The sequence below is a fragment of the Mastacembelus armatus genome, chromosome 21, assembly GCF_900324485.2.
Source record: "Mastacembelus armatus chromosome 21, fMasArm1.2, whole genome shotgun sequence".
NCBI classification, from domain to species: Eukaryota; Metazoa; Chordata; class Actinopteri; order Synbranchiformes; family Mastacembelidae; genus Mastacembelus; species Mastacembelus armatus.
In genome coordinates, this window is record NC_046653.1 from 16,922,908 (window position 1) to 16,941,280 (window position 18,373).

General features: G+C 39.3%; 1 protein-coding gene across 2 annotated transcripts in view; it reads left to right on the plus strand.

Moving 5' to 3' along the window:
• The window catches only part of col4a2 (collagen, type IV, alpha 2), a 42,946-nt gene that overhangs the window by 4,885 nt on the left and 19,688 nt on the right, over positions 1–18,373 (plus strand). For both annotated transcript variants that reach the window (XM_026294618.2, XM_026294619.2), the window contains exon 4: positions 7,346–7,426. In XM_026294618.2, coding sequence (XP_026150403.1) covers positions 7,346–7,426 — 81 coding nt within the window. The remainder of the gene's footprint in view (positions 1–7,345; positions 7,427–18,373) is intronic.

Sequence of the window (18,373 nt, forward strand, 5' to 3'; positions counted from 1 at the left end):
CCCTCGCTCTCTCTCCATCTATCTCTGAAATGGCCACTCGGCACACCATCTCTCCTCCCTCTCTTTTGCTCTTCCGCTTTCAGCATGTCTCCTTCACATATCGGCTCTCTCCCCATTTATCCAACCTCACCCTCGTGTCTCCCTCCTACACGTGCATCCCTGGTTGTCTGTCTCTCTTCAGTAGAGATGACACTTCTCAGTGAGCTCAGATGGAAGGATTGTGTCATCTGTGTTTATACAAAGAACATATGGACTCCTTTCTCACAAAATGACACTGGGCTTTCTTATGCACGTTTTGGTTAAACAGGTGCCTGCCTAGTGTTTGTTTTTGGAAGGAGATGCACTAAAGCATAGACTGGAGCTAGTCATATCCTACAGGTGATATGAAGGCCCTCTGTAATGTCACTACAACTGTAAGGTCTCATTACGTACTGCAGGGACATGGCTGATCTCATTGCCCTGTATTTGCACAATTTCACATTTGGACTGGAGACATGGACCATTAATTTCCACCCCAGCTGTGGTATAATTGATTAGAGTGAATTATTTTTTGTCATGGGAAGCCTGTTAAATTTAAATTCACATTTTGTGATAACATGACCATCTCCAATTTCCCAGTCGCCTCTTCCAGCTCTCTTTCATGCCCCATGTGTCTTTTTGTTCTTATTTAAAAAAGGCATTGCTAACCCTCAGTCTGCCTTTACTTTGGTTCTCACTCTAATATCTTAACAACTGTTAGATGGATTTCCATAAATAAAAATATTTGGCACAGATGACTATTGAAAGGATCCTCCTATTTGAATGTCACTGATGGTTTGATTAGAAGGATGAGCAGCAAGGTCTCTCAACATAACTTCTTAACTTCTCTTTTGGCACCAGGGTCCAGAACAGAAATGCCTCTAATCCTGTCTCCATTTGGCTCAATCTGTAGCAGGAAACCCTGATTAGAACTTGGCCCTCTGAGAGATGGAGTTGAGTCTCTGTGTGACCTGAGGCCAGTTAAGGAGAAGGAAGGTCCAACTGTGTCAGATCCAGGGCAGAAACCAGAGCGTTGTTTACACTGGAGTCAAGCCAGATGAGCTCAGCCCTCTGCCCTGCTTCTTTCCCGTCCCTCTGCTCTAGTTCACGTTCTCCTTCAAAGTCTCATCCTGCTCTATTATTTAGTCTATTTTATAAAAGCTTCTTATAAAAAAGCTCTGTCATGTCCAGCAGTTTTGGCATAAAGCCTGGGATAACAACTCCTTTTTGGCTATTCTCATTGTCGCCCTAAATGGCTCAACGGGCATTTGTTACTGTAAACATTTGCATCTCTATCTTTTTTATTTCATACTGGAAAATACATATAAAATAATGTATTAACAAGCCATTCAAGGTGTTTCATATCATTTCACTTAGTAGCCTATCTAGTTTCCATACAATTTAAAAGAGAGAAGAATTTCCTGTATCACCTTAATGGAGGCCTTGTAGTTATATCAAGATGTTCCTCTGTAATAAAAACTGTGCCAACACAAACATGGTCATGTTTGGTGTGTGTGTGTGTGTTTCTAAAAGCTTTTGTCAGAATGTTTGAAATCTGATTGTTTGGCTCATTTCTGTCGAACTATTGCCGGAAAGCAAAGCTGCACAGAAAATATAATCTCTCCCTTCTGACATTGTGCCTTACTTTTTAAGGCTCTTTGATTCTTTTATGGTATTTAGTAATATGTTGAAAAGTAAGTCTGAGAAAAATGTGAGTAAATGTACTTTAATAAATTATATTAATATCATTACTATTATAAATGATTTAGGGCACCGACTGCTAAAATAACTCCATTGGAGATCAAGCATTTCTATGTCTTCTGTTGTATCAGTCACAATCTGCCTATATGAATTAAACATTAGAGATGCTTTGCTACACCAAACTTACAGACTTCTACTGTGAGGGGGATCATTTCCCACAGCCCACATGTGAGTCACATAGCCAGACAGCAACAATCACCAGCATGATTTGATCACCAACTCCACCTTTCAGCTCTTTACAGTTTGTTTGTTGCTTACTCACAGACATTTGTGGTTTTATGTTTATATCTCCCCCCCTAGAGCCACAGAGGTACGTTATCTCGTGATTCAGATGCTCTCTGGCTTACAGTGAATCCTTCACAGTGATGGTTCTCAGCTGCCAGTGCAGAAATGGTTGCACCCGAGATATATTGCAGACATGCATCAAGACACATCATGCAACATATTTCCATCACGTATTTATGTTCCAATAACGTCCTCAGAGCACGGCCAGGTGTTTCAGATCCAGCAATTTTGCACTTTCTCTTTGACGTCCACCTCATTAGCGTGAAGACAGGCAGCTGTTACCGTGGCAAATCATATCGGTGACAGATGGTCTCATGTACAGTGTGAATTAAAATGCTGATAACACACAAAATGTCATGACATTTCATTTGGGATAATGCATCCCATTATATTTAATCTAAATCCAGTGTTAATGTAAAGTTGTGACGGTTGCATTTTCAGTTAATTCAACTGAATTAAAGGTATCCTGTGTTGTCCTTTTAATTTTGGTGGCAGTGATAGCAGATTTCTGAGGGTCCACTATACTTATAGTGTGATCAAACGTTCCTCCAGGTCAAGGTGAAAGTGGAAAAGACACAGGAGACCTTTCTTTAAGGATGCGCATCAGCCACCGACAAGCAGCCCATAGTGTAGATCAACCACATACGGTCAGTGGTTTGGTATTTAGTTTCTGTTGACTCTAAGCCGTAAGAGTCTTTGTTGCTTTTATTACAACAGCCATAATTTACATCCTTCTTCTCAGTTTCCTCTTTGTTGTCCTCCCCATACTGAGTTATTGAAGGGTGTAAATTGTGTCACCACTGATCTCAGATCAAACACACCTCCTGTTCAGAAGTGGTCTGTGAACGCTGTTCATTTGATACCTCAAACACAGGAGGATGTCACACGCTGTTTATCCTTCGCTGAGTTGTTTCATGTGTAGAAACTGTGAAACCAGCTTGAATAGGCAGTTTGTCTTTTCACTCACCTGATGTTCAGCGTGATCTTTCCATCAAGGTTAATCTGTGAATGCTGGGATGTTTCAGCAACAGCAAGTGAGAAATAATATCAGTGTAACAGAAAGAGATTGTTTTTATTTTTTCTATTTACGACATCTGCAAAGAAAACATAGTTTCATGGTGAAAATTCCTGCCACTACCGAAAATAGTAAATTTACTGTACTGTTTAAAAGGTCTTTTTTTTTCCACAATAACCTCACACACTTTAATTCAAAGGTATACTTCATTCTAGTCTTCATTCTCATTTCTAAATGTTTTTAGTTTTTTTAAATAATCCCTTTTGCAATCATGGCATGTTTTGTTGAGTAATTTTCCATGGTTGATGCGGAATGCACAGCTGTGTGTCGACATCACGGGCTCACATCTGTCCCCTTTATCCTTCTGTGTGTTATGCCTTGTTTACTGTTTCATTTTTTAGGGTGGAGGCTTCATAATGTGTTTTCTGGTTTCCATTAATGGTGGTCAAGACTATTTCAAATTAAGTGTTTCTGTCTCTATCTTTCTGTAGCATTTGGAATTTCTAGTAACAGTTTGTAGGAATCATACTGAGAAATTTGTCTAAGTATTGTTGTCATTATGATTCTTGTTCTTGGTTCTTGATTGTGCTTAAGTACCATAAATCCTTTGATGAGCCTTTGGGGTTCTGGTCTCTTAAATTGCCTGGTTATTTCTAGCTCCTTTTCAAACTGCATCTGTGTCTATTATTTTCCCTCAGTTGTGTTTCGGCTGCATTAGTCTCATTGTTTTGTCTTGTCATCATCATGTTCTTGTGTCTGAGATGCTGTGTTGATTTTGACATGGACAGGAGGTGTTACAGTGGTTATGTCTGTGGTGGACCTCCGATATAAAAACCAAGACCATGGTGAGTCAAGCTGACCACAGATGAACCACACAAACCAACCATCAGTCTCTGATTATGCCATATGATGGTGGTGCTGTACGATATTAAAAAAAACAGAGACTAAACATTAGTCAGTTCACAGAAAATGAATCCGATACAATATAGTTATTTATCAGATCTCTGGGCTACCGTAGAAACATGGCAGCACAACATTGCTGCCTCTGTGAAAAGGAGACTCACTCCCTATGTAGATTTGAAGGGCTAATTTTAAAGAAAATACAATGGTTGGGATTTCCCAGCAATCACACACTAATGACAACATATTTATACTATATTCCTAATAGATCCCTCTATATATTACACGTTGTACCTTTAAATGTGCATTATTTTTTAATACTGGCATGTGAAAGCATTTGCCTCAGACATTTCCCAGTATTCACAAAGCCAAGTAAACTGTACATTTTTCTTATGAATAGCATCAGTAACAATAATGTATGTATGTGTGTGTGTGTGTCCACGGGAGGGTGAGTGTGAGAAAGAGTCCTGTTGACCCAGCTGCTTTTATTTCATTGACTGTACAGTTTACTGAAGGAGTCTGTGCACATTCAGAGCGAGGCAGTGCAGAACAGGGAGGCAACTATAACAACGTTTGTCATTAGAAAAGACATTCATCTCTCCACTGTGGCCTAAAGGGCCTGCACACTCCTAAAAGCTCAAATTCTAGGTTCTTCACACTAACTGGCAAATTAGTTATACAGAGAAACACAATCAACAAATGGATTGCCAATTTACTTGCTCTATTTAATACTTATTTATAGTGGGTTAATGTGGGTTGGCTGAACTCTCTGAACTTTAAGTGTATTTCCCTAAATGATGGAGCGTTTCTTAAAGGAAATGGTAGATTTCCTCCTAATGAAACATCTATTTTCTGCCAATTCACATTACCAGTTACTTTCGTCTTGTAGGTCTGTTTACAGCAATATATTAATAGACACACAAAACTCAGGAACCTGGATAAAGAGGGAGAAGACTTTTGTTTTGATATCATGTTGGATCTATGATAAACAACCTACCTAGAGCTGAATCAAACTGAATTTTAAGTTGCGTTAAATGCATGTGTGCAACAAAAACATTATCTTTATCACTTTTGATAAATGTATTTTTAAAATATCCATGATGATGAGTCTCTCAAGAAGCCCAATCAGGTCAGAACTTGCCTAGGAAAGGGTTTGGATCACTAGCATTTGAATCTCGATATGATGAGTGAGTGGGTCATCCAGTGGGTGAGTGGATGCTATGGGATTGATGCAAATAAAGGCAACCACACATTATAATTCCATTTGTTTCCAGGTGTACCGAAGCTACGTATGGAAAAGGTGATTTTGACAAAGAGCATGTTATTGTGATGGTGCTTGGAGAAAACAGGATGCTGTAGCAGCCGTATTGTCCTCTGATGAAACGCCCATTAGCTATTTTGATTGTATAAACTGTAAAGTTGAATTGATGGTGCATTTCTCCATGATGTGTAATTACCTTTATGGGAGCTGTTCCTTTGTGTCTGTCCGGGGATGACGCAGCCTATTGTCTGTGTTTTGGATTTCCACCTTAGTGTTAATAAAGGTCATGCCGTGACTTTGTCACATCCTTTCTGGGATGATATGACATTCCTTTTTTATGTTCAATCCAGAAACAAAAGTAGTTGCAAATGTGTCTACCCAAAGAAGATGCTGGAGAATATAGCCTCTTTCACATAATCGGTTTAAAATTAGAGATGTAAGTAAAGAATGTTGTTTGTGGATGGAGTGAGTCTGTCACTATAGCAAAGGCACAGCTAAATTAAACCCCTCACAGCATGTTTTAGCTATGTCAAACAGCACTTTGAAAGGAGCTCCTCAGATCCACTGATAGTTACCAAAGAAATGCAGCCTTGTGCATTCCATAATAGAGGGGAAGAGGGTCTTTTTGTTGTGGAGATAGGGGATCATTAAAGGACAATGTCTGTATGGTAAAAGACGCTCTTTGTGCATGAGGAGGGTCTCAATATGGCCTTTGTAAGCAAGACTTCTGGGATCTGCTGTCAAACTGAGGAGGGCGAATTATTCTGATTCTTTATCCACTACTTTGTTGCCAGAGTGGGCATAAAATGGTCATTTTGATCTTTTTTTTTATAAAGAGAGAGGGGGGAGGGTATTGAGGCATTTGCTGCCTAAGCAGGCCATGGTATGACTGCGTAGGTGAAAGACGTAGGCTGACATAGAACAGAGATGTCATAACCAGCTACACAGAACCTCACTGCATGTCTGTAGTCACAGTTTTACTCTCATATGCTAACCAAAAGACCAATAAGGACTTTCTTTTCACCTAATTACTTAAACTATTGAAACTTGGAGTTGAGTGCTGTGTGTGTGTGTTTCATTAGTATTCACTCTCAGGCACTATGGGGAAAAGTTCAACTCAACAATTAAAAAAACTCTGTTTCCAGTCATGCACTTAAATGGAAACAGTGCTGAATATTTTACTGTTACTGATTAACACAGATATTAAGAACATTTGGACCAGTGGATGTTGCGTCAGGCAATGAATATAAGCTTATGTTTTTGATGTGCATCTGTTTTGCAGCACTGAGGGCGAAGGTGCGGTTCTTAACATGTTAGGTTGTGTCTGCTCTTTTATCAGAGTTTCAAATTGTTTTGCTTCTGTTTCTGATGAGTAAGAAACGTGGTTATGGCAAAGGAAATTGGTTCTACTTTAGTTTTCATTTGAAACAGCACATAGATGTGAACATTCTCCAAAACTCCATTCTGTCTTAATCCATGTGTTCAGCTAGCTCAGGGTGCCGACACCTCTGACCTGTGGGTTGGGAAATCCCACTTGCGTGACTGCTTTCTTTGATGAAGTCGTGTTCACACTGACCCCCCTGATCCGTGTGTGTCCTTGTGTCATGTTACACATCAGCCTGTGATGATAAGTGGTTTTGTTGGTATGCAGACAACCAGTGACAAATTGTCCCTGTCAGTGGCTGCTCTCAGTCTCTCTGATGAATAGGATTTTTATGGGCACATGGTGATCCGTTATGTCTGGATGTCCGTTATGAGTCATTCAGGCCACATCCAAAACATCCTCTGTGCACACCAGACCAACTGTGTAGATAGCAACAACCATCCACGCTCATGCAACAGAGAACATAAACAAGTGTATTCATATTCATTAATCATGGTGTACACGAACTGTCGCACCTACAATACACAAGCATTTGTGTCCCACACTGTGTCCTGGGTAAAGCACAAAAAGAAATGCTAACAACAGCACATGGGCACACATCTCCGTTATCTTTGTGCAAATGAGGTTGACAACAAAACGTCAGTCTTCTGTATGTTTGAAAGCTATGCCCTGGATTCTGCCCAGCTCTAACCTTCATTCCTTCATGTTTTGTGTCTGACAGGGTGCGAAGAAGAGCACTGGCCCCTGTGGAGGAAGAGACTGCAGCGGAGGTTGTCAATGTTTCCCAGAGAAGGGTGCCAGGGTAAGTCTTAAACAGTAACTACTGTTCCAAAATAGCTTTATAAACAACCATCTCTCTCTCTCTCTCTCTTTCTTTGTCTCTTCTTTCACCTCTGTCAACCAGCTTCACTTCTTGCTTTTCAATCTGAAATACCAAATAAGGCCATGGTTGCACATGGTGCTTTCTAAATGCACCTACAAATAGTAATTTCACTCATTTGTTTGATGAATGTTCATAGCATCCTCTCAACTAGCTCACATTTTGAAATGATTTGCATACCTCATTAGCAGGAGTCTCGAGGAAACCAAATGGCTTCTTATAGCTTCCTAAAAATACATCATATATTCAATATGGCCCTACATCCCCTTCAACAAAGGACACAGCTGGTGTTACTCTATATTTTTATAACATCAACAAAACCAACAACAACAAGTATTGTCTGTGTACTCAGAAGTGCACCAATTTATTAATCCTTGGGTGAAGATAATACAAAACAAATTCAATTTATCCATCCATCATAACAATCAGCATGATGTAATGCTGCTTGCATGCAGTGACTTGTGTATAGTCTCTGTTACCAATACAGCATCTTGTCTTATTATGGCCTAGAGCCCTTCTGTTACTCAAATGATGTGAATTTCTAAGCCTAAAATGTGCAATACTGTGCGGCTAAAACTTATCAGTGTGAAATATTTATAATACATATAAATACTTATCTTACAGTTTAAGTGTTGAAACTCCCACCATTATTAATCCTTTGTAAAAGAGGTCAGAGAAGGAGGATGAGTTTCGGGTTTGTGGGAGACATATGATGCAGTGGTTTTTAAATCAGACAGATGTAGACATGCTGGGATAATAAACTTGGAGTGAGTGACCAGGGTCCTGCATGACTAAAACTGCTTTTGGCTTCAGACACGTGCTGCACAGATTTTCTGATAGATGGACTCAAGATTCCACATCCTTTGTTTGAAGGTTTGTAGCTTTGAGATCCAAACAGCCAATGTTATTTTCCACAACAACGGGCCACGTGTTTAAGAACAAAAATAAAAGGGGCTTCATTAGTTCTACATATTCTTCCTTTTAAAGGATGAAACATGTTTTAATGGGGGCACACAGAAGCAGCTGTGTTTCCATTTCCATGTTTTTCATTTTTTGTCCATTCTGGTTTGGACAAAAATGCAGTTTTACCTCCTATTAAGCAGAAAACTATTATACATATTATTCTATGTTAGAAGAACTGAAGGTGCTAATCTTGATTTGGTGTCCACTGTTTCTCTTACAAGTATCTTAGTTCACCTATGTGATGTGGGAAACCCAAGGACTGAAATGGAGTCTGAGCCAGAGGTGAAGACTCTGATCTAGCAAGTCTATTTTTTCATAGAATTTACCAGACTTTATTTACAGTAGGTTTGACCTTTGACCTGCTGGCCACTAGCTGTGGATACAGGAAATCCAGGCACAGAGCAAGACAGAAGAAGGAAGTTTGAAATACCACATTTGAAGGATGCATAAGTCTGATAACAGGGTCGGCCATCCACCTTTGTTCTTCTCTCTCTTGTTCTCTGCGTCAGCCAGGCATGAAGAGGATTTTGATCATTCAGTGACAACATGATTTTCACACTGCTAAAAGCTTTGGCATCATTTGTGTTTCGTCTATGAAATCGAATGAAATTAGTAGTAAACTCCAACTGGTTAGTGTCCCGCCTGGTAAGGGTTAATTGTAGAAATATTTCTTACACACACTGGTTTGGTTGTTTGTTTCTGAAAAACAAGATTCTGCTTTCTGAGAACTTGGAAATTATAAATCTTACTTTGTTATTGTCTGTCAGTTATGGTCTAATTCTCACTGCGTACACATTTAAGCTACTACCGTTCCAGAGCTTGAGAGTCTTGTACATAATGAAATTTCCCCTTGTGTGCACTGCCCAGCAGATGTACTTGTTTGTGGAAATAATGGAACCCAAGATGGATTCTCACAGATGTGTTCATCCCCCTCTCTTTTGCATTGCGTCTATCTCCGTTCCTTCCGAATCTTTCCCCTGAGAAGAGTCATAGTGATGGATGCCTTACTGAATGGGTCCAACTGATCCTGCACAGCTGCCTGGATTGGGACTCGACACAGCTGTGGCAATTAAGTGACGGTTTTTAATGCTAAATGCTCTGTTAACATCTTCCTTTGGCTGCTCTGTCAACTGGTGTCCAGCCTCATTTACCTTTGTAAAACTTCTTTACCTCAGTGTCTAAATGTTCACTCTCACACGATGTTCACACGGCTCTCATGCTATTGATTTCAGCACTAAAGATGGTATGCAGTAAACAACAGACACATACAGTTGGTGACTAACTGATGAACATAGTGGAGCATTTAGCAGCTAAAGAGCCGGATAGTGTTTTTGTGGACACTCAAAAAAAAAAGGAAAAATGAGAGCAAATATTGGGCTTTCATTCCTCACGTGGCCAGAAACATAACTCCTAATGATTGATAATGTTCCTCTGTGTTAGATGAATGTGTAAACAAACTACTTTGCTTGCTTTTGCCATACCTATGAGGCCTGAGGTCTTTCATCCAGTTTTTACTAGAAATACCCAGGTCGAGGTATAGATGGTGGGGTATATCCATCAGCCCTACTACAGAACTCGATTTTTAAAGCCAGTCTTAAAGCGTATTTGTTCATTGTAGTGTCATATGTTATGATATTCTCTTAATTGTTTTTAATAATCTATAGTTTTATCTCCATACAGCACTTTGAGTGATGTGCCATTGTTTTTAAAGAACTATATAAATTGATTGATAACTTTAAACGATGATTATATGTCAGTATCCTTCTGTACCACGTTTAAACAGTGACGACTAATGCGTTTGTTTTCTCACTGAAGATACACAAGATGAGAGGGATGTAGGAAGAAAAGAAAAATTGATTATGTTTGAGTGGAAAGAGGGTCAGGTGAGGTACTTCATGAATGAATGATAAAGAGACAGACGCAGTGTGAGAGAGACTTGAAGAATGAAATGGATTGTTTGATGGGAACTAAATACGTTAATTGAATGGATTTTAAGTTGACAAGCAGACTTGGCAGCCTTACCACCCACTTCCCCAGCAGAAAGCACATTGAACTCATGCACTTCCAAAGATCCTCATTGTACAACTGCATCATTAGTTGACTGGACTCTTGACTTAACAATCGTCTTAAAGCAAGTGGAGTAAATGAAGATAAAATTAGGCATTTGTTCACAAGACTTCATTTCACAGCTGAATATGAAGCACAGACACAGACAAACAGAGCAACTTGTGGCCTCTAAAGCATAAAAACCAGTGCAGCACTAGAAACTGGACATCAGGTACCCTGCCATTGCACCAGGAAACATGGTTAGCCCATCAGTGCTGCCTCTTACACTGGTCTACAGTTCTCAGTAACAGGGAATGACACTGGGTTATACACAGAAAAGGGAACTAAGGACTAAAGCACAGTACCATCAAGCTGCACGAGCAGAAAGAAAGAAAAGGCAAAGAGAAACAAGGACACAGACATTAGGGAAACCTTTGTAGATATGATGCAGATGTAGATATGTTGCCCTTTCCACGATGGGAAAAGCCCCAACAATTGATGTAACTAAGGAAATGACACACATTTCAGGAAGCTGAGCACAATGACAGTCCACTGATCTTTTTTTAATATAGACGGTGTCTTGTTTTTTGTGGGAACAAAATGATCTGTGAGCTTTGCTGTAGCTATAAATGGCCAAGATTTCCTTGTCTAATAAAAACAAGATCCTACCTACATTCTGAAACCAGCGCCCATGACTATCATCGGGTTTGCTCAGGGACAGGATAAAGGCAGCAAGACGAATCATGTGCTCAGAAAAGATCAAAGCCTCCTTTTAATATATTTTCACCAAAGGATGGCATCCAAGCAGGTTTGGAGGATCATAGGCAGGGAGGACTTTTTACACTCCTTCAGTTTACAGTATAAAACCTTATCAAAGGAAATGATAAAACTCAAAAATGTGTAACATTTAAGGTAAATAAGTATTTTTGTTTTCTACAACGTGATATATTTTTCACCTGACAGTAGTGATATATATTTATATACAAAGCAGAGTCTTGAATTTAGCTGAGTTTGAAGTCTGATTACAGCCGCATTTCCACCAGTGGTCAGTAACTTTGTTCAAACACGAATCATGTCATCTGATAATTGGATGTTGGAGGAGGAGAGATGAGTTAGGACATCTTTATTGGCACTGTCAGCCCTCATTGGCTCTCCCCTGACCCTGACCTTGAGCAGGCCTGTCAGGGAAGAGCTACCAACTGTTGAGTAATGATGAAAAACAGTGGAAGGGAGGAAGGAACAAACCTGCTGCTATCACTTAAACTCCTGTATGGGTGGATTTTCTTTTCCTAAGATTGGTTAAGAAGAGATTTCAGTGGGGATCACAGACTGGCATTTTTTTTAACCGGCCTGTTAAATCTCCACATCTCACACATTCCTCATCTGGTGTATTTGGTTTCACTGCTTCTCCTAGACTTAGTAGTGTCTGTACAGTTTGTTGAACACACAGATCAAGGAGCCATTTGGGGCCATGTTTCTGCCCACCTGACAAATGGAAGACCAGTTTTTACGCTTTCACCTCTTTCCTTTTTTTGCTCTATTTTGTCCATTTCATAAGAAAAATACCCAGCTCTTCAGCTTCTCAAATGTTGCTAACTTTGTGTTTGTTTTTTTCAAAACTGTCTGGTCCATCTTGGAACGTGAAACGCAGTAAGTGAGGTACACTTAGACCAAAAAAAAAAAAAAAAAAAGATCTGCAGACCTGACGATAGCTGGTTGTCCACTTTAACTTGTTTCACTAACTGTTGTAATGAAATATTTTATAAAAACTGATTTGTATTGTCTTCATACGGTTTTATGTGTGTTTCCTACCTTAATGAAGAAAGACAAATCTCCCTTTAAACAAGATGGCCAACATACAAAGCAGCTTTCAGATTGAAAATTATTCACATAATTCATGAATCGCATCACATTTCTCCATTGGCATATCCATCTGCCTCTACAATCAAAAGAAATTCCTTTCTCTAACTCTTTCTTTTTTTTTCTCTCTTACTGTCAAAGCCAAGTTTGACCCGCCATCCTCCACCCAGCTGTGATCCGGCTTTAACAGCCTATAAAATTGGCTCATTCTCACATTTTAAGATTTTAGGTGCTGTTTAGGAACAAGGAGACTATTGTTGATGTTTACAAAGGAGCATCTCTTTTTAAAAGACACACATGCTATTATACAAACATATGTAAGTACAGTGTGCAAGCTAAGAAATGAAATGGTTATAGAATTAAATAAGAATCTGATCATATATATTTCATTATCAATACCACATATTCAATTATCACATGCAAATTCAGGCGGAGACAGCATTTTTCAGCCGACTGAAGGAGCTTACTTAGCTTTCTAGCTACAGTGAGTGGTCTGGCAAACTCTCCGCTGATTAGACAGATGCAGGTCTGTTGGCAGGAAAGATACAAATCCTTGAATGTCATTTGTTGACTTGATATTATCACCTTGTGTCTCTTACAGCAGCAAAAGAGATTATTTAAACTGCAGTGTTTGACCATACAGTCATTCAGTAGTCTATTCCATCAACCTCGTATGCATTTAGACACTGGCCTTTTTACCATCTGTAGCCTGACAGTGTTATCAACCACAGCACATGCCGTCAGTGAAACCAAGGACAAATAGTGTGAACAAATATCCAGATGAATAGAATAAGCATAAGGTATTTAGTTTCATGTTGTGGCTTGGAGATTGTTGCCTCAGACTGAACCTAGCCTTACTTTAGCCCATTTTAGATCCAGTAACAAACCTCCTCTGTTTCTCTAACTGTATTTTGACAATAGTAAGCTTGAGTCAATAAGGTATGAATGTTCATCCTGTGGGATACACATTTTGGGTGATCACAACAGTGGCATGTGTTTTACTTCAGGCTTTATTGTGAAACATTTATTAGAAGTCAGCTGCAGAGAAAACAAATAGATTTTCTTGAGGTCCTCCCGTATGTATTTTCCCAGAATTCCAATTTTCTGTGAAAGACAAATGTTCTGTGCACACTCTTTTAATGCATGGTCCTTTACCCTGATTTGCTCACTTGCAGTCTTTTCAAGAATGTGCTTTGCAGCTAGAATGGCCGTGGGTGTTGCATCCCCATGTGGGAAAATGAAAAAAATTTTCCAGGCTGGCAAAATTGGCCTGTGGACGGGGCCAGCTGGATGGAAAAGAGGCCTTGACAATTACATGGGTATCCCTGACACTAATGTCACTGGCTGAAGTCCATGTTAGACAACACCAAAATCGCAGCTGGGTAGACTATAAATCTCATTTTTACACTTGGCTCTTTTTTTGTTTTTTAATCATTTATAAAGCACTTTTCATTCATGTTTGCTGCATGGTTCTATATTCAAAATGCCATTACTGTTATTTTCATTTTTGATTGAACTATTGATAATTATCAGTCATGCAAGCTGTGTGGCTCTAAGGGATATCACTGCCTTTTAAGTGAGTCCATCAATTTGACGCAGACTGAAATATCTCAACCACAATTTCATTGCTATGAAATTTGTAATAAATATCCAGAAGATTTATGTAGCATCACCATGAAGTTATTATTTTTGGTTTTGGGTAAAGTATCTCAACAACCATCGATATGACTTATGAAATGAAATATAGTATACAGATATTTATGTAGTTCACTGACGTTTATGATTCATTTACTTTTATTTATTTATCTGTTTATACAGTATATAAAACACTTTTCTTACACTCCATCCTGGCTCACGTGGATCCTCAAGCTGTTACACTCTTCATAGAATTCAAACTACAAACTTTTGTACCCTTGGGTTTGATGTGTGTCAGAGAACAGCTTTGTTTTGGAAACTGAGTTTTCCTTGGTGGGGCCTTTAAAAACAGAAGGACCCTGAGTACTGGGCAATCCACTGAATGGAAGCGGTAATGGCATAATAATCACAGTGAGAAAAACAGTGGGATTGTAGGGGCAGCACACCCATGATAGACCTTATTAGACTCAGACCTTCACTAAGACACATGCAGACCCCTATTACAGGCCCAACAGGAGTTGGTCTCTGAGGTGAGGAAAACACCTCATTTGAAACTACATGCCATTTCTCACGTTTTCTCACACACACTAAGCTGCAGCTGTATCCTGTTGAGACACACGTGCGTGGACCTCAAGCTTGAGATGACTCATTCTTCTAACGTGAGGCAATAGCACAGGTGTCTGGCCCCAGAGGCCCCTGGGATTGCTGGAGGTCCAAACTGTTCTGGTCTCAGCCTGGGATCTCCCAGCTCATGTCTTGATCTTCAGCACATGCCCTCAACACACATGCAGGCTCTTACACACATTTCAGTCTAACCGCTGGTCATTAGCAGTCCTATCTGTGGTCTAGATGTTTGTCAGATCTCTGGCACATGCATGTCCACGTGCTTTGTGAAAATGACATGAGAAATTAGTGAGGAGTCTAAACACATTCATTCTACTGTAAACCAAGCTCAATAACTGTGCTGAGCGACTGAGCAAAGAGCAGCAGATCTCCATGAGAAGAAAAGCAAGTGACAAGAAATGACTTATGTTTGTCTAAATGTCATCTCTTTTTATCGCTCTGCTTCATCTCTCTTTATTTCCATGGGACATTTTAAGCAGATGAGTCAGAGAAATGGTTGCTACACCAGCTGAGAACATGAAGGTTTAAATGATGTTTTCCCAACTTTGGTTGAGGCTTGTCATCATGGCAACATCACACTTCAGTTTTCTGATATGCTAAGTTTTCAAGACTCCCTTTAATTTTGCACCGTATTTTGTTTCATTTTAAATAAATTTAAAAATGAACAAAATTGCCTCTAATAAATTTCGGTTTATGATTTTTGATAAACTTGCAAAACATATTTTCACTCTGTTTTATGCGTCGTTGGGTAAAAGTGCCATTTTGTCCATTTTGAATTTCAAAGAACTAAGGAGTAAAGTCTGCACAAAGTGAATTCTTTCCCAAGAAACCGCTGCAGTTCCTCACTTAGAAACTGCTTTGTGTTTGTTTTGCCACTCTTTAACATTCTGTGATTCACAGTGTATCATTTTATTTCTGCTTTGGTGCATCACGCCATCCCTTCCAGGGATACTGAAATTTGACCTCCTTGATTGCAGTCAGGAGAGCTAAACACACTCTAATAGATATCTAAACATCATCTACAGATGTTTATTTACTCTGCCTGAGTCCTCCTGAGGACATCCAGTTCGGAACCCTCTTCGTTCTCCAACTGGAGCCCCTGAAGTCTCTCCCCTAACCCCTGATTCTCTCCACCCATCCAGGGGACCTGAGCCCCATTTTCCCCTGGGCATCGTATCGAAGAGATGGGGATCTTTAGGAAATGAGGCCAAGAAACATGTGTCCAAGAAAAACATTTGAGCTCGGTCACAGAGTAGTGGGACTGATTCCACCAAAATGTGTCTGAGCCTGACTGTAGGATGGAGACAAAGGGCGAACATGTGTTTGCATGTTTTAATTCACCTTCCTGGTCCATTCTGTTCATTCTCTGTTTCATTCCTTGTTTCTGTTACTTCTTACTCAATTTCCTTCTTTTCTACATTCTTCCTTTCTTCCTCCTCTCTTCCTTGATAAAAATTTCTCTCCTTTGGTTCTTTCATTCCGTCTTTTTTCTTTTATTCTGTCCTGTCTTAAACATTTCCCCTCCTGCCTCCCTTCTTCACACCACCTTTCCTTCCTTCATTTGTTGTTTTCTATTTTGCTTCCCTCATTCCTTCCCTTTGGTCTTTCCTCATTCTCTTGATTTAGTTCTTTCTGTCAGTGCCTCTGTAGCGTGCAGGAAGACTGCTGGGCCACTGCTGATGGCCAGTTACAAACATATGCTTCAAGCAAAGTGCTTGTTGAGTTGATGAAACAAATGTTCTGTCATTGGAATAGAAAGGGCTGCAGCCAAGAATCCAGTCTTAGTTGATCATTTTTAATTCTTCACAAAACTATATTTGTCACTGCTAGTACAAACAGGTGCAACACTGCTCTCTATAAATGCAGTTCCATCAACCTATTTTTATGCACATTTTAAATTTGCACCATTGAAATGTCACAAATTTTCTTCAAAAGTGAAATTATTGCTGAAATGTTTGCAAAGTTAGTGGGAAAAGCCTGAATTCAGGTTCATAGTCTAAATCTTCATGTGTGTCATGGACCAGGTTCATGATTTCAGCCTTCATCCTTTCCATTCTTGTGCATTGTGACTTTAAACTTCCTAAGCTTAACCCATAACATAGACATAAATGTCATATTTCCATTACTGATTCTCTAAGAAAGTGAGTTTAAAATTTGTGCTAAATTTATTTGGAAACTTGGACATAACAACCAGCTTTCAAGCGAGGTCTGTAGAAACAGCGCAGTGTAAACAATGAATTAGTTTGTCTCAAGCATACCAAAGCCTTCATTCATTCATCTTCCCCAACATCACATTCTGTAATGCGATGTTCAGTGGCACAGCAGGCAGCTCACAGAGGCATTCGCCATCATTTTTATTATTCTTTTCCTTAGGACGAGTTTCTCTGTTTAGATTTTAGTGTTATTTCTGAGGAGATACACTATATACAATAGAAGGGCGAGTTAAGTGAGATGCTGGAGATTCCACGTGACAAGACAGCAGATGTTTAATCAAAGTGCTAAATATGTAGGGGACATAATGTTTGTGTTATTTTATTTTCATGGTTGCCTCTAAGATATGAAATTTTACCATGATTTATCAAGTCTCCTATATCTGTTGACCTTCTTTATCTTAAATGAACGATCTAATCACTAACTCTTTGTATCCGTTGTCTAAAAAAATGACAAAATATCCACAGTAGTTCCCATTTTTTCCAGATAGACTAATGGAATAACAGACAGAAGCTTCCTGTCAGTTGTTTATGGATTTATTTTATTCTTCTCTGAGGTCAGAACTTTGTGCACTGGGCTGTGTGTTCCCATCCTGTTCTTAGCGAGTCATTCCCAAACCGTCCACCCCAGGGGACAGTCTGGAATCAGATAAATTTATGGTGTCAGATGGGGGCAGTTTTAATAGATCTGATTTAGGAATGAGAAATGCAAACCCACACCCACTTACACAAGAGAGAGAGAGGATATGGTTACAGAATTTTATACATTGGAAAGAGGGATTTTCTCAGAGATTGCATGATACGTGAAACATTTTGAAGGCAGATAACTTTAACTGCATTTGTACTTAGATTTAGTCTTAGAGTAACACAGCTCAAAACTGCAAAAAGAGGAAATTGTTATGAACAGTTACAGTATTGACTGAGCCTTTAAATCTAGTGTTTCCCATAATACCTGTCACACACTGGGGCTTCTCTGTCTTTTTATTCAGTAGCCAAGAGTCACTGAATCCTCAGCAGCATCATTTAGTTTAAAGGTTTGGTAGAAAACATACTTCTACATGTCTGTCCTATTTTTCTCTTTTCTTTTTGCTTCGTCCCTAAAACATAAAGGTTTGGACACTTTGTTCACTTTGCTGGTGTTTGTTTTAATGTGTGTATGATCAGGGTCAGAGATTTATCGCTCTCTTACAATCTCTCTCTTCTTAACAATCAGAATTCAGTGTGAATATTCTGAGTCACTTTGGTTTTATTGTTATTTCTAATTTTCTGTCATCTTTGTACTTCAGTCATGTTATCTCAGTCTGTTTTTACTTCCTCTTGACACAGACAGTATCTGTGTTTCACCTGTCCATCTGTCTTTCACTCCCTGTTATTTGTCTCTTTTCCCCCACTATAGCAGCCTGTTTGAGACTTGAGGGAAATAATTTATAATGTAATGCATGTGTGTGCTTCCATGTTTCTCCTCTTCCCACAGTAATTTGATGTTATTGATTTAGCAGTGATAATATCAGTAATAATTACAGCAATCAGC